The sequence below is a fragment of the Salvelinus namaycush genome, chromosome 24, assembly GCF_016432855.1.
Source record: "Salvelinus namaycush isolate Seneca chromosome 24, SaNama_1.0, whole genome shotgun sequence".
NCBI lineage: Eukaryota > Metazoa > Chordata > Actinopteri > Salmoniformes > Salmonidae > Salvelinus > Salvelinus namaycush.
In genome coordinates this window covers 2,917,935-2,943,416 of record NC_052330.1, presented here as the reverse complement: position 1 = coordinate 2,943,416, position 25,482 = coordinate 2,917,935, and the positions used below count along the sequence as shown (strand labels likewise).

Below are 25,482 nucleotides of genomic sequence, written 5' to 3'. Positions count from 1 at the left end.
GTTGCTTTAAAGTTCCCCTTCAGAGCCCCAGGAGAAGCTTAGCGAGCAGGCTCCCAGGTGGACGTTCTCTCCTTGTCTAAAGTTTACACACAAAGCCCACACATATGCACACACACACAGTCTGTTCTGCCTCGAGCGGGGCTCGAACTCGCAACATTCTGCACAACAACATGCTACCCAAAGCCACCACCAACAGAGCAAGGGTCTACTAGTCTGTCACTTTTGAGTGCCCGTTCGCTTTAGAGTACCTTCGGAAAGTGTTCACACCCATGGACAGACGGAATTTTAAATGGATAAAAAAAACATTTGTCACTGGCCTACACACGGTACCCATAATGTGGAATTATGTTTTTTACAAATTAATAAAAAATGAAAAGCTGAAATGTCTTGAATCAATAAGTATTCAACCCCTTTGTTATGACACACCTACATTTGCTTAACAAGCCACATATCAAATCACATTTTATTTGTCACATGCGCCGAATACAACAGGTTTACCTTACCGTAAATTCTTAATTACAAGCCCTTAATCAACAATGCAGTTCAAGAAATAGAGTTAAGAAAATATTTACTAAATCAACTAAAGTATAAATTAAAATAAACAGAGTAGCAGAGAGTACAGTCTACGACTTGGGTGACTGAAGTCTTTGACAACTTTTTTGGGCCTTCCTCTGATACGGCCTATTATATAGGTCCTGGATGGCAGGAAGCTTGGCCCCAGTGATGTACTGGTCCGTACGCACTACCCTCTGTAGTGCCTTACTGTCAGATGCCAAGCAGTTGCCGTACCAGTCGGTGATACAACCGGTCAGGATGGTCTCGATGGTGCAGCTGTATAACCTTTTGAGGATCTGGGGACCCATGCCAAACAATATTCTGTATCCTAAGGGGGAAAATGTGTTGACATGCCCTCTTCACAGCTGTCTTGATATGTTTGGACCATGATAGTGATGTGGACACCGAGGAACTTGAAACTCTCGAACCGCTCCACTTCAGCCCCGTCAATTTTAATGGGGGCCTGTTCGGCCCTCCTTTTCCAATAGTCCACGATCAGCTCCTTTGTCTTGCTCACATTGAGGGAGAGGTTATTGTCCTGGCACCACACTGTCAGGTCTCTGACCTCCTCCCTATAGGCTGTTTCATCATTGTCGGTGATCGGGCCTACCACTGTTGTGTCGTCAGCAAACTTAATGATGGTGTTGGAATCATGCTTGGCCGTGCAGTCGTGGGTGAACAGGGAGTACAGGAGGGGACTAAGCACGCACCCCTGAGGGGCCCCAGCGTTGAGGTTCAGCGTGGCAGATGTGCTGTTGCCTACTCTTACCACCTGGGGGCGGCCGGTCAGGATGTCCAGGATCCAGTTGCAATGGGAGGTGGCCAGTCCCAGGGTCCTTAGCTTAGTGTTGAGCTTGGTGGGCACTATGGTGTTGAACGCTGAGCTGTGGTCAATGAACAGCATTCTCACGTCGGTTGGAAAGAGCAGTGTGGAGTGCGATTGAGATTGCATCATCTGTGGATCTGTTGGGGCGGTATGCGAATTGGATTGAGTCTTGGGTTTCCGGCATGATCGTGTTGATAAATGGGTTTGGGAGCTTGTCTGCAGAAATAAATGGACAGGCAAAGAAAATATTAGCTGCAATACATAAGAAACGCTTTCATATCCATACCATAATTTGCTAGATTGAAACTGATTCTAGATTACTTTTTGATTATAGACTGTAGTGACATAAAAATAGTTATTGGTGGCCTCCCGGGTGGCGCAGTGGTCTAGGGCACTGCATCGCAGTGCTAACTGCGCCACCAGAGTCTCTGGGTTCGCGCCCAGGCTCTGTCGCAGCCGGCCGCGACCGGGAGGTCCGTGGGGCGACGCACAATTGGCATAGTGTCGTCCGGGTTAGGGAGGGTTTGGCCGGTAGGGATATCCTTGTCTCATCGCGCTCCAGCGACTCCTGTGGCGGGCCGGGTGCAGTGCGCGCTAACCAAGGGGGCCAGGTACACGGTGTTTCCTCCGACACATTGGTGCGGCTGGCTTCCGGGTTGGAGGCGCGCTGTGTTAAGAAGCAGTGCGGCTTGGTTGGGTTGTGCTTCGGAGGACGCATGGCTTTCGACCTTCGTCTCTCCCGAGCCCGTACGGGAGTTGTAGCGATGAGACAAGATAGTAATTACTAGCGATTGGATACCATGAAAATTGGGGAGAAAATGGGATAAATAAAAAAAAAATAAAAAAAAAATAGTTATTGGTAAGCCGTAGCCCAATCAACAGCCAATGTTTACTTTTTTATTTGGGGCCATGAGAGTCTATTACAAATCAGACAGTACTTTGACAGTATGTCAATCTGAAGGAAGTATGGTTTGAAGTGGCTGAAATGATTCAGAAAGGTATTGGGTAGTGATACACCGATATGACATTTTTGGCCGATATTTTCCTTGCCGAAAAACCCGATACCGATATTTAAAATGTTTGCGGTCTTTTAAGCATTCTAGTACAGTTAAATAGTTAACACACACACACACACGGACACAGCGGTCTACGGCACTGCATCTCAGTGCAAGAGGCGTCACTACAGTCCCTGGTTTCGAATCCAGGCTGTATCACATCCGGCCGTGATTGGGAGTCCCATAGGGCGGCGCAATTGGCCCAGCGTCGTCCGGGTTTGGCCGGGATAAGCCATCATTGTAAATAAGAATTTGTTCTCAACTGACTTGCTTAGGTAAATAAAAGGTTACACACACTCACCACACTGACCAGAAAGAAATTTTGTTTGCATTTACGTATGTCCCACTTACCAGTAAAACATAATCAAAACCTATTTCTTTCACTTACTTGCTGTGCTGTTTCATTGTTCATTTGTTCAGTCGTTTCATTCTCAACCAGGATTTCTATGGAACGCCGTTTGGGTCTTTGCGTGTCAAAAAAGATACACGTCAAATAACACGACATAATCTGTTTCAATTGCTATAGTTACCTAGCTAACTATATAGCTAGGTGTCACCATCTAAAATAACCATCATTTATAAGAGTTCTTATTTGATTAATGGTGGTCGGACCCATCTATGTGAAGCTAGCCACAATAAGGATTAGCCACAATAGTGGACTTTGCGGTTAGCCTTCAAAATAAAAGTAAGGCATTCTACTATTTGTATTCATTTGCATCACTGTCAATGACGGCCTTACTGACTTTCAACGTGGTACCGTCATAGGATGCAACCTTTCCAACAAGTCAGTTCTTCAAATTTCTGCCCTGCTAGAGCTTCCCCGGTCAACTGTAAGTGCTGTTATTGTGAAATGCAAACGTCTAGGAGCAACAACGGCTCAGCTGTGAAGTGGTAGGCCACACAAGCTCACAGAACGGGACCACCGAGGGCTGAAGAATCATCTGTAAAAAAATATATATATATTTTTAAAATCTGTCCTCGGTTGCAACACTCACTACCGAGTTCAAACTGCCTCTGGAAGCAACATCAGCACAAAAACTGTTCGTTGGGAGCTTCATGAAATGGGTTTCCATGGCAGAGCAGCCCCACACAAGCCGAAGATCACCATGCGCAATGCCAAGCATCGGCTGGAGTGGTGTAAAGATCTCCACCATTCGCCTCTGGAGCAGTGGAAACGCATTCTCTGGAGTGATGAATCACGCTTCACCATATGGCAGTCCGACGGACGAATCTGGTTTTGGCGGATGCCAGGAGAACGCTACCTGCCCCAATGCATAGTGCCAACTGTAAAGTTTGGTGGAGGAGGAATAATGGTCTGGGGCTGTTTTTCATTGTTTGGGCAAAGCTTACTTAGTTCCAGTGAAGGGACACTCCAGACAATTCTTTGCTTCCAACTTTGTGGCAACAGTTTGGGGAAGGCCCTTTCCTGTTTCAGCATGACAATGCCCCCATGCACAAAGCGAGGCCCCTTACAGAAATGTTTTGTTGCGATCGGTGTGGAAGAACTTGAGACTGGCATGCACAGAGCCCTGACTTCAACACCATCGAACACCTTTGGGATGAATTGGAACGCTGACTGCGAGCCAAGCCTAATCTCCCAACGGCAGTGACCGACCTCATTAATGCTCTTGTGGCTGAATGGAAGCAAGTCCCCGCAGCAATGTTCCAACATCTAGTGGAAAGCCTTCCCAGAAGAGTGGAGGCTTTTATAGAAGCAAAGGGGGTACCAACTCCATATTAATGCCCATGATTTTGGAATGAGATGTTCGACGAGCAGGTGTCCACATACATTTGCTCATGTAGTGTACCTGAGAGCATACCTCTCTGTGCATTCCTGCTGGTACCTGACACACCTCAGCGTACTATGGTCAGAGCCAGGGTTCTGACCACAGTACGCCTCCTTTTTTTATTATGCATAGTTGATCATGAGCGTTTATTACATTAGCACATACATATTAACTCAACATTTAATGCATCTCTCTCTCTCTCTGCTGAACCATGTGGAAAGCCTGGATCCCACATCTCTTTGACCTACGGCAGGCCTTTATCTAATCAGTGAGTCCTGCACAGGAAATCCACGTGTGACGGTGTTGACAGCAACACAGCAGCCCATCCCTAATCTCCGTCCTACCTGACCCACTCCAACGCCGGGGTCAGGCCACGAGACCATCACATGACCGCAAATGAGGAACTAATTGCCGTCGGGCCTCAGGTCCTCTGGTTTCCAGCTTTTTGATAGGCTGACGGGGGGTAGAAGATCACATGACGGGGGTGGAAGCACAATTACCTCCGAGGTCTGGACATTCCATAAAACTGTCTGGCAGGCCGATTCTTAACGCATGACTTGGGTGTTATAACACGGTGTATAAAGTGGAAGCTGCATCTCTACAGCAGCTGTTTTGAGGGCTGGTTGTGTTGTCATGCCTCATACATATGCCCTTAGTACCTGCTTGTGTATTACATTCGTGCATGTGTGCCTACGTTTAATTATCTTGAAAACAGATCAAGTCCTCTGCTTACCAGTTTGCGCACGCTAAACCAGTCTCGATACCACCGCGCTGTCTTGTGAAAACAGTGATGTGATGAGATTGTTAACGTGGCTATAACGAGCTGTGTCTCAAAGCAGCCTCAAACGTTTTCAGTCCGACATTCACGATTGCCGTATAGAGTTGAAATATCTACCCAACATTTTGAATTGAATAACGGTGCTTGTGAACTTCAGAGCTGTAATGATTTGACACGTTAGCTTTGGTTAAAGGCCAGTACAAATGCATGCTAGCAGTAAGGTTGCCGTCCGAGCTGGTCGTGTTGTTGTTTGTGTGTGTGGTCCTGTCATGGGGAATGCCAAGTTCACCCTTACTCTCTCTGCAGCGGGCAGGGCTATGCCAGCTGGCCTGTGTGTGTGTGTGTGTGTCCACGCATTAAGCTTACTGTGTGCCAAAGAAACACTGCGTGCTATTCACACCAAGCTAACTTCACTCTGCATTTTTATGATCAATGAAATCATCAAGGCAAACCCTGCTATACCTGACTGCAAACATCTAGCCCTTGATTATGGCAATCCCTTCAAAGTAGCCTACTGTTATAGTTAAAAGCTTAAAAGTGAAATGTTCTTGGTTTAATTTCAAGTGCACTTGAAAAGGTACACAGGTAAGGCAATCAATAAGACAGTGAAAGATCAGAGGCTCCACTGTTGTCTGTTTATGTCCCAATGTTCACCTGTTACTTTGAGCTATGAGAGTTTCATGACCAAGCTCCGTGGAGCTACTGCACCGTTAAGAGGTAACCATGGTAATGGTAAAAGATGATTGTGTGTGCGTCACTGTGTATGGGGATAGTTCGTACCTCCTCTAATGTTCCTGTAATGTTTGCAAAGCACTCAGCAGTGGGAACCTGACATGTTCAGCTAGCCGAATCAAAGTTGCAATTCTTCTTAGCTGATACTGTCAGTTTTGAACCAAGAGATTGCTTACGGCTTTAAAATGATACTAACAAGTCTCCTTGTTTTGGATAAAGTCTGCGCAGGCTCTTATGCGTTTTTGTAACACTTTGTTTTAAAGTAATTTGTTATAAGCTGACATGAACAGGCATGACGGTAAATTACATCTGTTAGGTCATGGGTAAGTCCTTATGGTCGATGGGTTCAAGTAAAGTGGAACGTTGGTTTCAAACATTATCGCACCGGGCCTGTATTGCGAAAGTCACTAGTGAAAGCACTTCCCCTCTCCCATATGACGAAGTCTGTCTCAGTCCCAAATGGCACCCTATTCCCTGTAAAGTGCAGGAATAGGGTACTTTTGACCAGAGCCCGATGAGCCCTGGTCAGAAGTAGTGCGCGTTACAGGGAATGGGGTGCCATTTGGGACACATCTGTTTATCTTGAGGACTTTTGTCCTGAATGGTCCACTGCCAGCTGTCAATCATTTGTCTGAATAGTTCTGGGGGGAAAAAAGGAGTAAAAAAGACAGAGGTGAAAGAAGGAAGGAAGGAAATGCTCGCTCCTTTATCTGCACTCTCCTTCTCGTCGGCAGGAATGTTAATGGTGCCGGTGCTTTGTGATGGGGTTCAGTTCTCCTGACGGACTGACTGACTGACTGACTGACTGACAGGCCGGTGCCTCACAATGACAGGAATATGTCAATAGAAATGCCAGAAAATGCTGGCTAACACCGGAATTAGCTTTAGGATTAAAGATTAAAAGAGGCATGCTAGGCCTGTGGGGTTTCACCTAACAGGCACGTGTCAAGTGAAATAACATTAATAACATGAAAAGTTTTCAAATAGGCTGCACTGCGCTGTTTTTATACACTTAAAAATATGGAATACAGCTCAAAACATGGTGGTTGGCTAACTTCTTGGTTGGCTAAGCAGGTTTCCAACCTTTTTATGCGAGTAAAGTAAATGTCGGATAAAAAAAATGTAAGGACAGGCCTGATGGAAACAACATTTTTCAGTTAACTTTCCAAATGTCAACAAAACAAAATATGCTAGACAAGGTGGGATCTTTTTGTGTCGGTATAATTAATTATGCAAGAAATGTTTGTGGAAATATTGATATAATAACCATCGTATAGAAGTCATCTTGGAGTCATACTCGTCGGGAGAGCATGCCGTTTGTTAGGCTACAGACTAAATAAGCTGTGGTGAACTTCACAGGGTGGTGAAAGTGCAAGGTGATGAGCTTGGTGCTCCTTTCCAATAGATATTGAGGGTGTTATTCTGGTGACATGATCATCAATACTTGGCTGCCATTTGACAAATAAGAAATAATCTTGCTATTTTGTCCATAATAATCTCATCATGTAGGCTATACGTACGCTCTAGTCAACAACGTGAGGGCTGTGCTGTTGGTTAGAGCACATTTGCCAACACCAGAGTGGGCACACTCACTATATAACACACTTTTTGTTGTTAGAAAACTATCAATAGAGTTAAAAATGCAATGGAAACCCATTAAAAACATTTATTTGGTACATGGGAATTTAACTGCAAAAGGTATTTTTATGTGCACTACGTCATCACGAACAGCCTTTTATCTGCAACAAGTCCATTTGATGGAAACATCTCTGGCGGGGAAATGTATATTTGCGTGACAATCTTTTGCCAATTGAATGGAAACCTAGCTACTGAGTCTGAGAATAGACCCACTAATGCTAACAAAGAGGTTATCGGCGGAGACAAGGATTCAGGGTTAGCGGACTTAGCGCTAGCGCAGGTTAGCAAGGGCTTTATCTCAAGCCTAGCCTCAGAGAGCCTCATATGCAGAGTCTGTTCTTGAGATATGACTGGAGGCTAACAGCCAATGACACTAGGCTAGCGCTTTTAGCGTTAGCTTGGTGTTGTGGTATTCTAGGCCCGGAGCAATGTTTTTTGAGATGGTTAAGTGAAGGCAGTCGTCTGTCAGGCCTGTTGGAAGATGGCGCTGCAGTGGATAGCAGCCATCTCATGGACTGTGTGTTTTTTGTACATAATGTCTCCGCCATAATTTCCTCTGTGTATTTATTATTTGTGTCTCTCAGTGGAGGCTCCACAGAGGAGGAAAGGGATGACCATTCTCTTCAGTGAGTTTCATAAAAATAAAAACTATGAAACAATTTTTTAAAGTTAGTTAAATATATTCACAAATCACCAAATTATTGATTAAAACACACGGTTTTGCAATGAAGGTCTACAGTTGCCTCAACAGCACTGTAGGGTAGCACAATGGTGTAGCTGGAGGACAGCTATCTTCCGTCCTCCTCTGGGTACATTGACTTCAATACAAAACATAGGAGGCTCACGCTTATCACCCCCTTCCATAGACTTAAACAGTAATTATGACAACGTCCGGAGGACATCCTCCAACCTAGCAGCATGAATTGACATGTTTTCCACCCAATCAAAGGATCAGAGAATGAATCTAGTACTGAAAGCATAAGCTACAGTTAGCTAGCTCTGCAGTGCATAACATTTTGTGAGTAGTTAACTCAGAAACAAAGACAATAGTTGAACAGTTAACTAATTAATTTCTTCCAAAATGAAGGAGAAGCAAGAGAGAGATGGAGTGTCATTTTTTTTCACTTGCAGATTCACTTAGCTAGCAAATGCAGCTAGCTAGTTTAGCCTACTCAAACACTGTTCAAACAGATGGATGCTATGTTAGCTAGCTGGCTATGATTATCCAACACAACACTGGAACTCTTCCAAGTCAAGGTAATCTTTTGGTTTTACTAATGTATTGCCACGGGGCCCGCCGGTGTAAGTGCTAAACTGCTTACTGACTGTACACTAACATTACTGCATGATTGGAACAGGTTGACAATACTTTAGCTATGGTGACAATGATGTAGGCTGTGTGTGGCGGTTTTGTTATGGTTTGACTTTGAAAGATTTTTTCGCCTGGTGTGTTGTGCATTGAATTCCACAAGCGAAGGGAAAAGGTGAGAGGAGGAGAGCGCATGGATGCGAGAAGGAATGCAAGGTGATTGGGGTGTATTCATTCCGCCGATTCTGTTGGAAAAACTTTCCTTAAATGGAAACAAACGGAACGAGACGGGGATAAACATGCTTGAATTTGTCCAATAGAAACTTTAGTTTGCAACTGTTGGACTAATGATTACACTCTAGATCAGTTAGATGCAGGCAAGAGTGTGCAAGGCAGTATTGAATGTGTCACTGTCTGTCACTTCAACTTTTTCTCCCGACCTGTGTCCACCCACATTGTAAACTTTTATTCCTAGGTTTGATTGTAGCAACCTCATGATTGGTATAGGGAACATTTTGGTTTCACGTAGTAGCCTAAACATATTCATGTTATATTGAGCTGGGTGAATAGAATATGAATGACAGTGATCCAATTTGCTGTAATACAAATAAGGCCATACTCATGAAAAAATAACTCTTAATTAAATGTAATGGCAAAATGTAGATTTCCACCTAAATAGACATACCCAAAAGTAACTGCTATTCATGTGTAATTACATGATTCTGACATGCCAGAACTTGGTGTATTTGGAAATAAGACATCTGGGAGACTATGAGGAAAAGATCAGAAGAAAGATAGGAATGACATAGTTCAGAATACACAAGATCAAGCACACACACAAAATAAGTTTTATTTTTATTTTGAAAGTCATCTTTCATTGAGAAGCTATATGTGAATTATTGATTCCCATAGCTAGAAACACATCAGATGGCTTCCACAACATGTTAACAATTTCAGAATAAAAAAATGGGATTGATAGACCTAACAACTAGAAACGGGCAGATGTTTTTGTAAGTGATGTCCCTAAACCTCTCCAAAGTGGACTATGTCTGTAAATTAGATCATTCAAGTACTATTACATATTTGCAATCCCTAAATGCTATTCGTTCAGTGTAAAAACAATTTCTACCATATCAACCTCTTTCTGTACAGCACTTTGTGACATCGGCTGATGTAAAAAGAGCTTTAGAAATACATTTGATTGATTGATTTCCACCTTTCCAAAGTGTCAGAATGTGGTAATTGCACTGTTTTTGCACACTGGATGTGCCAAAAAGTTGTTGTTCACTATAAAACAACATTTCTACAACACCAACCTCTCTCAAACGTTGTGGTGGTGTCGGGGGACATACAGGGGATTATCCACGTGTTTTTTTCAACCCAATGTATTGGTCCCTCATACAAATAAACTGTTTATTAAAAAAAACACAAACTTGGTTACACACGTGTCCTTCGCTAAGAAAAGGTGCAAAAATAGAAATAAGCGGAACTATTTACAAATGGTATTCGTGTTCGTTTTACATCCCAGGTGGCACCTTCACCGTAGCGTGTGCATGTCGTGATAGTCTTTGAAGCAGTCTCTCTCTGACTGGGACAAAAAAAAGCCAACTAGCGTTTCGGACAGAAGATCTGTCATTTCACTTTTTCCCCCCTGTGTTTTGTGCAGTGCTTGCAGTTCTTCCTTTTGTCTTTTGTCATGTGTGTTGGATAGTGGTGCTCACTTTGTGTGGGGGGGTCTTGTGATGGTTGTGAGGTTGCTTTGGGCCCCCAATTCAGCCATTTCTAACACCCGCTGCTCTCGGAAGGCCAACTGGGAGAGAGGTGTTTGACCTTATGCTTTGGCCATCTGCTTGTGGGGAATGAAAGCATTTAAGGTAGCAATGTCCACAAAGTGGTTAACAAAAAAGTCTGATACCACTTCCTGGTCTTGCAGAGGACCTGGTAGTAGCCTATCAGAGCATCAGATAGGTCGGCAGCCCCCATGCTGGCATTGTAATCCTTCACAGAAATGGGGACATAATTCCTTTTTCACCCTCCTTGAGACATGGTTGTTATTAAATGCCTTATGCTGCGTGGTGAGCATGGTTACATACCTAGTGTCCTTCCATTTCACAAAAGCAGCTTGTTAGTCCTGATCCAACGTATCGTCCCCCTCTCTAGCGTCTTTGTCATGTCATTTACGGTTGAAGTCGGAAGTTTACATACACCTTAGCCAAATATGTCTGCAAACAACGTTTCTATGATGAGGACAATATATATTGGTCATATTGATCGTGGCGCTGTGGTCTAAGGCACTGCAGTGCAAGAGGAATCACTACAGTCCCTGGTTCAAATCCAGGCTGTATCACATCTGACCATGATTGGGATTCCCATAGGGCGGTGCACAATGGGCCCAGCATCATCTGTGTTAGGGGAGGGGTTGGCTGGCCTGGATGTCCTTGGTTTCTCTCCCTCTAAAAACATAAATAAATATTTTGGGCTTCATAAATATTATTTTGGCCTTTATTCAGATTACAATCGCTCACTTTAGTTTTTTTGAAAACAAAATAATTTCCAAAATATTGTTATATATAGCATACCGCTCTGGTAAACTATTTCAGCACCGTTTCGTGCAGCTCTGAGACAAGCATGGAGAAACGAAAATGTTCAATTATATTCTATGATATTCTTAAGATATGTGTTGACTGATTATAAAAGCAAGTGATGTCTGCTAAATAATCAAATTGATGGCACAGTCATATAGCCTCGGCACCTACATAAAGCTGAGTGATAAAAATAAATAAGTACCAACATTCTTTCTGAAATATTTTGGTTATCCTGACCTGGACACCATGTACAGTATTATAATAGCCCATTATACGGACAATATACGCTTACCAACACCTTTCTGTAGTTTGATACTTTGTGCAAGGCAATTGATCAGCATTAAAAACTTTTTGAATGGGGCCTCCCGAGTGGCGCAATGGTCTAAGACATTGCATCGAAGTGCAAACTGAGTTGCTAGAGATGCTGGTTCGATACCCGTGCTGGCTGCCACGAGGAGACCCATGAGGCGGCTTTTGGTTTCTCTCTCTCTAAAAACAGAAATAAATCATTCTAAATAACAAACTGCCTTTATTTACAAATTAGTGAGAATGTCTCACACCATGTTCAAGAATGGCCTTTTTCTCGCTCACTCTAGGTTAAATGAAAACGAAAAAATCTCCAAAATATCGTTATTTTTTAAACAAAGCTATTATTAGTATTATTATTAATTAATTTAGAATGATATAAAAGCCCCTTAGATATTCTCACAGATCAGATTTACCCTCACTAAAAATGCCCCTTAGATATTAATGTTGAATACTCCAATGCTCTTATGCTCTTAATACTGTAGCCTACTCCCGACCGTCACTTTGTACGGCGCCATATTTTCCTTTCCGTCCTAACGGAAGGGTTTAGTTTTTTGTTTTTCTTGGAATAGAAACACCATAATATTAATCAAATTAATTAAGCTACATTTCTTAAAATCAATCCCATATACTATGTTCTTACAAAAAAAAATGTAAATTCTCTAGTAACGTTAATGTTGAAGACTATCAAATGCTTCTCAAAGATGTCCTCTGGTGGTCAAACTAGAACAAATTGGGGCGGCAGCCTAGTGGTTAGAGTGTTGGACTAGTAACCGAAAGGGTGCAAGATCAAATCCCCGAGCTGACAAGGTAAAAAATATGTCCTTCTGCCTTTGAACAAGGCAATTAACCCACTGTTCTTAGGCTGTCATTGAAAATAAGAATTTGTTCTTAACTGACTTGCCTAGTTAAATAAAGGTAAAAATGTCTGACAATTAAATAACATACCATAGAATTCTGCTGTCCTGCAGTCTGACACAACTTTTAAAGTAGGAACCACTGTAAGACAACATGTTAAATGTTACATGCTAAATGTTACACGCTAGCTCTCTCATTATGACATCATCACAATGAAATGAGGGATTACATTAAAGGAGAGTGTTTCTTCCAAGGTGGTCCAGCCCAGGCGAGACAAAGCTAAGCTTGGCACGCTGTGTTTGTGTGTGTGTACTTGGGTGCGTGAGTATCTCATCGGCAATGCTGATTGCCCTATACTCCAGAATGTTTTCTGTTACTCTTTTATGCCAGTTGACTGAGAGAACTGTAGCAGCGTGCCACACAGTTCTTAATTAAAGTATTTCAGGGTGCAACACCCATGGCTTTGTCCGTTTGAACTTCCTGGGTAATAAGATGGAGGAGTGAAGGGTTTCCTATTCAGATAAGCTTTGTTTGCAGTGAATTCTCATGTTCATTGAGTATCTTTGTTTGCAGTGAATTCTCATATTCATTGAGTATCTTTGTTTGCAGTGAATTATCTCATGTTCATTGAGTATCTTTGTTTGTAGTATGATTTTAAACTTTGGGCGCATTCCAGATTGTATTTAATGCAGTCGCGTGCACATGATCATATCTCACAACGCCTGGAAAAGGGATTAGCATCTCGGGGAATATTGTGCAATGACATGATATAGCAATCTACTGAAATGCGCAGTGCTTCTTCAAACAAGACAACGTGGAATGCCAATATAGGGTTGATTACTGTATGCCCTATATGCATTTAGCAGTGGCGCACCACCACTGTTTTTTAAATTGTTTTAATTAATGTTGTTATATAATGTATGAGTGTACAAAACATTGGGAATACCTGCTCTTTCCATGACATAAACTGACCAGGTAAATCCAGGTGAAAGCTATTATCACTTATTGATGTCACCTGTTAAATCCATTTCAATCAGTGTAGATAGAGGGGAGGAGACAATAACCTCTACAAGTCTAAGCCGTTGGGGGGATGGGGTACCCAAGCTAACATATGGAATTGTTGGTAATGTTAATACAATGGATCATTTAGTTACTTGTTTTTGAATTTTAGGACCCCTTTAGCTATCAAAAAAATAGCTATACATATTTTTTTTCATAAAATATTGAATATAGCATTTACTACTATAGCCCGTAGAAACGCATTGAGTTACACATTCCTAAATGGCAAAAAAGACAGTCCAAAAATAAATCATAAGGAATAAGGTTTTACATTTTCGGGATGTCTTATGGTCTGACAAACACTGCTGTAGCTCAGCCACCTTCCACCACAGATACAGAAGGCCAACATAGGCGGATTTGCTGGATTGAGACACAGCCCATGCTAGCTTAAATTGATGGGGATTGTTTTGTTATGTTACTTAGATAGACTCTCAAGGATTTTAAAGAAGGATTTTTAAGCCTTGAGACAATTGAGACATGGATTGTGTATGTGTGCCATTCAGAGGGTGAATGGGCACGACAAAATATTGAAGTGCCTTTGAACTGGGTATGGTAGTAGGTGCCAGGCGCGCTGGTTTGAGTGTGTCAAGAACTGCAACGCTGCTGGGTTTTTCACGCTCAACAGTTTCCCGTGTGTATCAAGAATGGTCCACCACCCAAAGGACATCCAGCCAATTTGACACAACTGTGGGAAGCATTGGAGTCAACATGGGCCAGTATCCCTGTGGAACGCTTTCGACAGCTTGTAGAGTCCCAGCCCCAACGAATTGAGTCTGTTCTGACGGAAAAAGGCGGTGTAACTGTAAGGACCGATGCTGGGAGACGAGAAGCAAGTACAGGAAGTGAACATTTAATGGATAATAGACAAGAAACAATCAAGGACAGCATCTGGACAGGGGAAAATGTAACAACATCAATGCTGACACAGGGAACAAACTGAGGAGCAGACAGATATAAAGGGGCAATCAACAAAATAATTGAGTCCAGGTGAGTCCAATATTGTGCAGATGCACGTGGTGATGGTGACAGGTGTGCGTAATGATGGGCAGCCTGGCGCCCTCGAGCGCCAAGCATGGGAAGCGGGAGCAGGCGTGACAGTAACACAATATTACGAAAGTGACCCTAATGTTTTGTACACAGTGTATGTTATATAATGTACACTGAACAAAAATATGAACGCAACATGTAAAGTGTTGGTCCCATGTTTCATGAGCTGAAATAAAAGATTCCAGACATTTTCCATGAACACAGAAAGCATATTTCCCTCAAATTTTGTGCACAAATGTGTTTACATCCCTGTTAGTGAGCATTTCTCCTTTGCCAAGCTAATCCATCCACCTGACATTTGTTTCATATCAAGAAGCTGATTAAACAGCATGATCATTACACAGGTGCACCTTTTTCTAGGTACAATAAAAGTCCGCTCTAAAAATGTAATGTTTTGTCATACAACACAATGCCACAGATGTGTCACGGATTCCCCCGGTACTGCTGCTCATTCCGTTCACCAGCTCCAGAGGTCTACGTCACCAGCCTTCTAGGCGTCATTGAACTAGATTCATTACCACTAACCCCGGACTGTCTTGTCTCATTACGCACACCTGGTTCCCATACCCCCTAATTAGGATGTGTATATATGTGCTCTCTGTTCCCCATTGTCCTTGTGGATTATTGTCTCATGTCCTTTGGTTCCTGTGCTCTGTTGTATCGGCTGTCGGGCTACGTGTCAATGCGCGCTTGTTATTACGGGTCTCGTCCCGTGTATTATTTCGAGGTTTACACCTCGCTCTTTTGTTTGGGTTACATCTTTGTGTTGTATATACGTGTTTGTTTTGGGCTTCGTCCCCGTCGTTTTGATGACCTACTTTATTTTGGGTCGAGAAATAAAAAACCCTATTACGTATTCCTACGCCTGTCTCCTGACATTATACAGCGTGACAAGATGTCTCAAGTTTTGAGGGAGTGTGCAGTTGGCATGCTAACGGCAGGAATTCCCACCAAAGTTGTCAGAGAATCTAATGTTAATTTCTCTCCCAGAAGCCACATCCAATGTCATTTTAGAGAATTTGGCAGTAAAAGATCCAACCGGCCTCACAACCGCAGACCATGTGTAACCAACGCGACCCACGACCTCCACATCCAGCTTCTTCACGTGCGGGATCGTCTGAGACTAGCCACCCGGACAGCTGATAAAGCTGTGGGTTTGCACCACCGAAGAATGTCTGGACAAATTGTCAGAAACCATCTCAGGGAAGCTCGTCTGCGTGCTTGTCGCCCTCACCACGGTCTTGACTTGACTGCAGTTCTGCGTCGTTATCAACTTCAGTGGGTAAATGCTCACCTTCGATGGCCACTGGCACGCTGGAGAAGTGTGCTCTCCACGCATGAATCCCAGTTTCAACTGTACAATGCAGATGGCATACAGCGTCTTGTGGGCGAGCGGTTTGCTGATGTCAACATTGTGAACAGAGTGTCCCATGGTTGGGTTATGGTATGGGCAGGCATAAGCTATGGGCAAGGAACACAATTGCATTTTATAGATGGCAATTTGAATACACAGAGATAGCATGATGAGATCCTGAGGCGCATTGAAGAGGACTGGGACAATATTCCACAGACCACAATCAACAGCCTGATCAACTCTATGCAAAGGAGATGTGTCGCACTGCATGAGGCAAATAGTGGTCACACCAGATACTGACTGGTTTTCGGACTCACGCCCCTACCTTTTTTTCATGAATCTGTGACCAACAGATGCATATTTTTTATTCCCAGTCATGTGAAATCCAAAGATTAGGGCCTAATGAATTTATTTTCAATTGACTGAACTTTAACTCAGTAAAATCTTTGAAATTGTTGCATGGTGAGTTTATATTTTTGATATATAGATGTATGCCACAGGAAGACTCCACCGCCCCCAGTAACTCTGACACCGCTGCAGAAAAAATTATAGGGTTGATGTACTCAAATAGAATTGTATGGTGTAGACCTTCCCGTGAAATTCTTACTTACAAGCTCTTAACCGACAATGCAGTTCAAGAGATAGAGTTAAGAAAATATTTACTAAGTAAACTAAAGTACAAAATCAAATAAAAAAAGTGACACAAAAAAACAATAACGAGGGGGTACCGTTACCGAGTAAGTCTGCGGGGTACAGGTTAGTCGAGGTAATTTGTACATGTAGGTAGGGGTAAAGTGACTATGCATACAGTAGATAATAAACAGCTAGTAGCAGCAGTGTCAAAACAAGGGGGGGAGTGCTGCAGAGATGATTGTCTTTCTGCAAGATTCTCCCATCTCCACAGAGGATCTCTAGAGCTCTGTCAGAGTGACCATCAGGTTCTTTCTCACCTCCCTGACCAAGGCCCTTCTACCCTGATTGCTCAGTTTGGCCGGTGGCCAGCTCTAGGAAGAGTCTTGGTGGTTCCAAACTTCTTCCATTTAAGAATGATGGAGGCCACTGTGTTCTTGAGAATCTTCAATGCTGCAGAAATGTTTTGGTACCCTTCCCCAGATCTGTGCCTCGACACAATCCTGTCCCGGAGCTCTATGGACAATTCCTTCCACCTCATGGCTTGCACTGTCAACTGTGGGACCTTATATAGACAGGTGTGTGCCTTTCGAAATCATGTCCAATCAATTGAATTCACCACAGGTCAAGTTGTTTTTTATTTTTTTATTTCACCTTTATTTAACCAGGTAGGCCAGTTGAGAACACGTTCTCATTTACAACTGCAACCTGACCAAGATAAAGCAAAGCAGTGCAACACAAACAACAACACAGAGTTACGCATGGAGTAAACAAACATACAGTCAATAATACAATAGAAAAAGTATATATACAGTGTGTGCAAATGAGGTAGGATAAGGGAGGTAAGGCAATAAATAGGCCATAGTGGCAAAATAATTACAATATAGCAATTAAACACTGGAGTGATAGATGTGCAGAAGATGAGTGTGCAAGAAAGAAATATCTTGTAGAAACATCTCAAGGATGAACAATGGAAACGGGATGCACCTGAGCTCAATTTCAAGTCTCATAGCAAAGGGTCTGAATACTTATGTAAATGTATTTATTTTTAGTTTTCTTATATAAATTTGCAAACATTTCAAAAAACCTATTTTCACTTTGCCATTATGGGGTAGTGTGTGTAGATTGCTGAGCAAAATGTTATATTTAATAGATTTTAGAATAAGGCTGTAACGTAACAAAATGTGGAAAAAGTCAAGGGGTCTGAATACTGTCCAAAGGCACTGTAGGTCCTGGATGGCAGGAAGCTTTGCCCCAGTGATGTACTGGGCCGTACGCATTACCCTCTGTAGTGCCTTGTGGTCGGATGCCGAGCAGTTGCCATACCAGGCGGTGATGCAACCGGTCAGTATACTCTCGGTGGTGCAGCTATAGAATCTTTTGAGGATCTGGGGACCCATGCCAAGTCTCCTGAGGGGGAAAGGTTTTGTCGTGTTCTCTTCACGACTGTCTTGGTGTGTTTGGGCCATGATAGTTTGTTGGTGATATGAGGACCAAGGAACTCTTGACCCGCTCCACTACAGCCCCGCTGATGTTAATGGGTCTAGGGTTTCTGGGATGATGGTGTTAAATGTGAGTCATGACCAGCCTTTCAAAGCACTTCATGGCTGCCGACGTGAGTGCTACGGCTCAGTAGTCATTTAGGCAGGTTACCTTCGCTTTCTTGGGCACAGGGACTATGGTGGTCTGCTTGAAACATGTAGGTATTACAGACTTGGTCAGGGAGAGGTTGAAAATGTCAGTGAAGTCACTTGCCAGTCGCGCCGCGCATGCTCCGAGTACACGTCCTGGTAATCCGTCTGGCCCTGCGGCCTTGTGAATGTTGACCTGTTTAAAGGTCTTGCTCACATTGGCTACGGAGAGCGTGATCACAGTCGTCTGGAACAGCTGGTGCTCTCTTGCATGCATCAGTGTTTCTTGCCTCGAAGTGAGCATAAAATGCATTTAGCTCACTGGACAGCTTGCGGCTGTGTTTTCCTTTGTAGTCCTTAATAGTTTGCAAGCCCTGCCATATCCGACGAGCGCCAAAGCTGTCAAAGTAGTAGCATTCAATCTTAGTCCTGTATTAATGATTTGCCTGATTTGATGGTTCATCTGAGGGCATAGCGGAATTTCTTATAAGTGTCCAGATTAGTGTCCCGCTCCTTGAAAGCGGCAGCTCTAACCTTTAGCTCGATGCGCATGTTGCCTGTAATCCATGGCTTCTGGTTGGGATATGTACGCACGGTCTTCGTGGGGACAACGTCATCGATTCACTTATTGATGAAGCTGGTGACTGAGGTGGTATACTCCTCAATGCCGTTGGATGAGTCCCGGAACATATTCCAGTCTGTGTTAGCAAAACAGTCCTGTAGCGTAGCATCCACGTGCATCATTTCCGTATTGAGCGAGTCACTGGTACTTCCTGCTTAAGTTTTTTCTTGTTAGCAGGAATCAGCAGGATAGAATTATGGTCAGAGTTTCCAAATGGAGGGTGAGGGGGTTTTGTATGCATCTCTGTGTGGAGTAAATGTGGTCTAAAGTTTTTTTTTCTCCTCTGAAGGCACATGTTACATAGTGGTAGAAATTAGGTAAAACGGATTTAACTTTGCCTGCATTAAAGTTCCCGGCCACTAGGAGAGCTACTTCTTGATGAGCATTTTCTTGTGTGCTTATGGCCATATACAGCTCGATGAGTGCGGTCTTAGTGCCAGCATCGGTTTGTGGTGGTAAATAGACGGCTACGAATAATATAGATGAGGACTCTCTTGGTAGACAGTGTGATCTACAGCTTATCATGAGGTACTCTACCTCAGGCGAGCAATACCTTGAGACTTCTTTAATATTAAACATCGCGCATCAGCTGTTATTGACAAATAGACACACATCCACCCCTCATCTTACCAGATGTAGCTGATCTGTCCTGCCGATGCACGGAAAACCCAGCCAGCTCTATATTATCTGTGTCGTCGTTCAGCCACAACTCGGTGAAACATAAGATATTACATTTTTTTATGTCCCGTTGGTGGGACAGTCTTGAACGGAGATCATCCAGTTTATTCTCCAATGATTGTATGTTGGCCAATAGAACGGATGGTAGAGGCGGGTTACCCACTCGCCGACGAATTCTCACAAGGCACCCCAATCTCTGCCTCCTGTATTTCCGTCTTTTCTTTACGTGAATGACGGCTATTTGGGCCTGGTCTCAGGGAAGCAGTATATCCTTCAAGTCAGACTCATTAAAGAAAATCTTTGTCCAGTTCGAGTTGAGTAATCGCTTTTCTGATATCCAGGAGCTCTTTTCGGTCATAAGAGACGGCAGCAGCAACATTATGTACAAAATACATTACAAACAGTGCGAAAACAAATAAAATAGCACAGTTGGTAAGGAGCCATCCCCTCCGGCTCCATTATCTGTAGATAGATGTAGGTGTGCTGCTGTTTTCGTGGTAAACGTCGGTAACCATGGTGTTTTTCTCATCTCCTAGGTTACCTGTCCAAAGTGTTGAGGAACTACACCGAGCAGGCGGGCGACGGCGACTTCCTGTCGGTCCGCTGCCCGCCCCGCACCACCATCACCGTCCAGTCGGCTTTCTACGGCAGGAGTGGCCCCCTCCACCCCCAGCAGGGCCCGTCCCACCACAGACCCACCCTTTTAGGGACACTCCCACTGGAGGATGACTTGCATTGTTACATGTCCACAGCACTACAGGTAACTGCCCTTCCCTCCATACACACTTACTTTATAGACATTTATCCTTCTCTAGTACAGTAACAAAGGTCATGAAATAATGGTCATCTGCTGGTATTGACATTAGTCCAGGGTGATTTTCCCAAAGCCTTGTAGCAAAATGTGCAAAGGTGACACCCGAGAAACACCCACGTCAAACCACACCCCCAAGCCAACTCACGTTTGGCTTCCTGTCATGGCCGCCAGCATTTCTTGATGAGCAAGACAAAAAAACGAGGTGACATTCCCCTTTAAGAGCCTCATGTTAGAAAGCTATTGTGCATCTCTGCTGCTTTTTCTGGTGACACCCGAGAAACACCCACGTCAAACCACACCCCCAAGCCAACTCACGTTTGGCTCCTGTCATGGCCGCCAGCATTTCTTGATGAGCAAGACAAAAAAACGAGGTGACATTCCCCTTTAAGAGCCTCATGTTAGAAAGCTATTGTGCATCTCTGCTGCTTTTTCCGGATAGTCCTCTGTGGAGTGGCATATAGTGTACGGCACAGCCTGAAACACTGCCTTCTTGGAAGTCCTCTTTTCAATGGCTCAGGTGTGTAATGTCATAAAGTCTTCTCCCATTCCTCACCATATACAAAAAAATGGTCTATATCGATACCGCTTCAGGACCCACATGTAGGTTAGCATAGCTCAGAGCAAACGTGGAGCCTATCAATGTTCCATTCGTTTGGAGGTAGTATTCATCATCAAACCTGAAATAGTTATATATCAAAACATATTCAGCCGGCTCTAAAATAAAGTTTGTTGGTCGGTATTCATTCGCATGTCGGTCTCTTAGGTAGTGAGCTAGGGTTGCCAGACCCACCGTGTGGGGAATGCTGGAGTACAGACTCTCGACATCTAATGTGACCAGAATTCTATTAATCCATTATTGGTGAGATCTTGGTTATAAATTCTTTCACATATGATGGCAATGATTGCACATGAGATTTTATGAAGGAGTCTACAAAGTTTGACAATGGCTCTAGCAGTGAACTTATTCATGTGACTACTGGTCTGCCTGGATAATTGTCTTCTTGTATTTTAGGTTTGTGTAATTTAGGCAAAATATACAGGCATGGACCTATGACACATGGGAAGGAAAATATATATATATATATATTTTTTATTTAACCTTTATTTAACCAGGTAGGCCAGTTGAGAACAAGTTCTCATTTACAACTGCGACCTGGCCAAGATAAAGCAAAGCAGTGCGACAAAAACAACAGAGTTACACACGGGATAAACAAACGTACAGTCAATAACACAATAGAAAAATCTGTATACATTGTGTGCAAATGAAGTAAGGCGGTAAGGCAATAAATAGGCCAATAGTGGCGAAGTAATTACAATGTAGCCATTTACACTGGAGTGATATATGTGCAGATGAGGATGTGCAAGTAAAAATACTGGTGTGCAAAAGAGCAGAAAAACAAATATGGGGATGAGGTAAGTAGTTGGTTTGATGGGCTTCTTACAGATGGGCTGAGTACAGCATTGGCAGCAGAGAACTGGAAGGAAAGGCGGCCAAAGTATGTATTGGCTTTGGGGATGACCAGTGAGATATAACTGCTGGAGCTCGTGCTACGGGTGGGTGTTGCTATGGTGACCATTGAGCTAAGATAATGCGGAGCTTTACCTAGCAAAGACTTATAGATGACCTGGAGCCAGTGGGTTTGGCGACGAATATGTAGCGAGGACCAGCCAAAGAGAGCATACAGGTCGCAGTGATGGGTAGTACATGGGGCTTTGGTGACAAAACGGATGGCACTGTGATAGACTGCATCCAATTTGCCGAGTAGAGTGTTGGAGGCTATTTTGTAAATGACATCTCCGAAATCAAGGATCGGTAGGATAGTCAGTTTTACGAGGGTATTTTTGGCAGCATGAGCGAAGGATGCTTAGTTGTGAAATAGGAAGCCGATTCTAGATTTAATTTTGAATTGGAGATTCTTAATGTGAGTCTGGAAGGAGAGTTTACAGTCTAACCAGACACCTAGGTATTTGTAGTTGTCCACATATTCTAAGTCAGAACCATCCAGAGTAATGATGCTAGTCGGGTGGGTGCGGGCAGCGATTGGTTGAAGGGGATGCATTTCATTTTACTAGCATTTAAGAGCAGTTGGAGGCCACGGAAGGGGTGTTGTATGGCGTTGAAGCTTGTTTGGAGGTTTGTTAACACAGTGTCCAAAGAAGGGCCAGATGTATACAGATGTATATTCATATTCAGGTTTTGAGATAAGCTTGCTTAATTAGGGCTTGCTCCAGATTTGAGCTAATATTCATTTAGAACACCTGTGTGGGATCAACACTCAGTTTTCCACAGAAACATTAATTACTGAGTTCTCTCTGAATCTCCTCATTGTATTTGTCATCGTCTAAAACGGCTACAGTACCCCCCTGCAAGTTTGCATGTTTGATAACCAAAGATGAGTCTTTCATTAGTTCATTGATTGCCTGTTCTTCTGTCCTGCTGAGGTAATTCTAAATATGTGTTGTTTTTTCTCATGTATACAGACATGACTTCTTGTTCGATTAACCTGCAATAGGTATTAATCGAGGAGTTGTTAACCATAGGACAGAATTAGCTTTTGGGCTTAAAATTAGTAACAGTTTTTTTTTGGGGGGGGGGGGGGGGGGGGGGGTTCTAGGCCAGAACGTTAATCTTACTAAATATTTTTTACAAATCAATATTTGCTTTATTAGATCAAGCATTTAAAAAACATTTTTTTTAAATTGTTTGCTAACTGAGATGATACTGTATATTGCTGTCAGCTGCGCTCATTGCACTCACCTGGACTCCTTCACTTTGTTAATTACCCCCTGTACATCTGTCTGTTCCTTGGTTGTGTTCCCTGTGTCCACATTATTCCGTACCGTGTTTGTTATGTGTTCCTGTCCAGACGCTGTTCCGTTTCATGTTCGTCAGCTATTAAACCTTCACTCCCCGTACCTGCTTCTCATTTCCTGCGTCGCCTCCTTACAATTACTGTGACATGAAATAACAGAAATTGCATGCAAATCTCCTGGATATTGGTGAGGCTCTACCCCACCTGCCCCACATGTTTTATTTTTATTTATTTAAACTAAATTTAACTAGGCTAGTCAATTAAGCACAAATTATTATTTACAATGACGGCCTACCAAGAGGCACAATGCCTCCTGCGGGCTCAGGGGCTGGAATAAAAAACAAATACATTTATGTAGGACAAAACACACATCCCGACAAGAGAGACGGCACAACACTTCATAAACAGAGACCTAAGATAACAACACAACATGGCGCAACACATTATAACACAGCATGGTAGCAACACAACATGACAACAACATGGGAGCAACACAAGATGGCAGCAGCACAACATGGTAGCAGCACAAACATGGTACAAACATTGTTTGGCACCGACAACAGCACGAAGGGCAAGAAGGTAGAATCAACGATACATCACGCGAAGCAGCCACAAGTGTCGGTAAGTGAGTCCATGATTGAGTCTTTGAATGTAGAGATGGAGATAAAACTGTCCAGTTTGAGTGTTTTTTGTAGCTCGTTCCAGTCACTAGCTGCAGCGAACTGAAAAGAGGAGTGACCCAGGGATGTGTGTACTTTGGGGACATTTAACAGAGTGTGACTGGCAGAACGGTTGTTGTATGTGGAGGATGAGGGCTGCAGTAGATATCACAGATAGGTGGGGAGTGAGGCCTGAGAGGGATTTATAAATAAGCATCAACCAGTGGGTCTTGCGCCAGGTATACAGAGACGGACAGTTTAAACAGGAGTATAGAGTGCAGTGATGTGTCCTATAAAGAGCATTGGTGGCAAATTTGATGGCCGAATGGTAAATACCATCTAGCCGCTCGAGAGCACCTTTACCTGCCGATCTATAAATTACGTCTCCGTAATATAGCATGGATAGGATGGTCATATGAATCAGGGTTAGTTTGGCAGCTGGGGTGAAAGAGGAGCAATTACGATACCAAGTCTAGATTTAACCTTAGCCTGCAGCTTTGAAATGTGCTGAGAAAAGGACAGTGTACAATCAAGCCATACTTCCAGTACTTGTATGAGGTGACTACCTCAAACTCTAAACCCTTAGAGATAGTAGGCTCAACGGTGGAGGAGGCGGGGGCCACGTGACCTTTTGTAGAGGTGTTCAGAACAAGGTTAAGGGCATAGAGCTTGTTGGACATTCAGAAAGCTTTGTTGTAGAGTGTTTAACACAAAAATCCGGGAAGGGGCCAGCTGAGTATAAGACTCAGCTGAGCTATGTTGTTGATGGAAATTGAGAAGAGCATGGGACCTAGGATCGAGCCTTGGGGTACTCCCTTGGTGACAGGCAGTGGCTGAGACAGCAGATGTTCTGACTTCACACATTGCACTCTTTGAGAGAGGTAGACGCATCGCAACTGCAGGTAAGCATAGGCTACTTTGTAGTAAGCATTTAATTGAGAAGATTTTTGAGAAAGCCTTTTCATCTACCAGAAGACGGTTGTCATTAGGGTTGGGCGATATCCAGATTTTCATATCGTCATACCGTCCTTTTCTTATCTTGGGATTAACGGTATTACCGGTTTAGTACACAAGGGGGTGTGTCAACAAAAAAAAGCCCATTGGGCATCTATTACCAGAATGCAATTAATAGCGAGTTTCCGTGGAGCCTGTTAGGTAAATATGCCAATGAACACAAACGGAAAATAAAATAATTGTAAAGACAGACAATCCAGCTCATAAATGTATACATATATAGGTAGGAGCTACCGAATGTCATTTTTGAGGAGTTTGGATATTTACAAGCAAATGTGAACAAGAGACATTGTGCAAATGAACAACGTTTGGATGCGTGCTTGTCTGAAGGAAGAACAGTCCTGGCTCTGGAGCAGCATGTGTGCACGGTGTGTCTGTGTGGAGTCTTCCTGCTCTGCTCGGAGAAGATGGGGGAGGAGCAGACGGACTGAGAACGGAGAGTAGGAAAAAACGCAAGGAAATCAAGATATCCTACAGATAACTCATCCAAAGGGCTTTGACTTCTCAAACACGGCAGAAAGCTAACAAAATATGATGCCCCATCACCTTATTAATTCAGCCACTTACTAGCAAACAATTTAATAAAAAAAAAAATGCTTGATCTAATAAGGCAAATGTTGATTTGTTCTCAGAATATCCAATAGTAATGTTCTAGACACACTTCATGCGAACATTGCAAGAACGTTCATGAGGTTGCTGACGTATGACGTAAAGGTAACGTAAGGGTAATGG

General features: G+C 43.3%; 1 protein-coding gene across 1 annotated transcript in view; it reads left to right on the top strand.

Moving 5' to 3' along the window:
• Window positions 1-6,052: 6,052 nt before the first annotated feature.
• LOC120019243 (protein eva-1 homolog C-like) overlaps window positions 6,053-25,482 on the top strand; it is a 77,835-nt gene continuing 58,405 nt past the window's right edge. Inside the window, exons 1-2 of the mRNA XM_038962562.1 lie at window positions 6,053-6,056; window positions 19,987-20,210. Of these exons, the coding sequence (XP_038818490.1) occupies window positions 6,053-6,056; window positions 19,987-20,210 (228 nt within the window). The remainder of the gene's footprint in view (window positions 6,057-19,986; window positions 20,211-25,482) is intronic.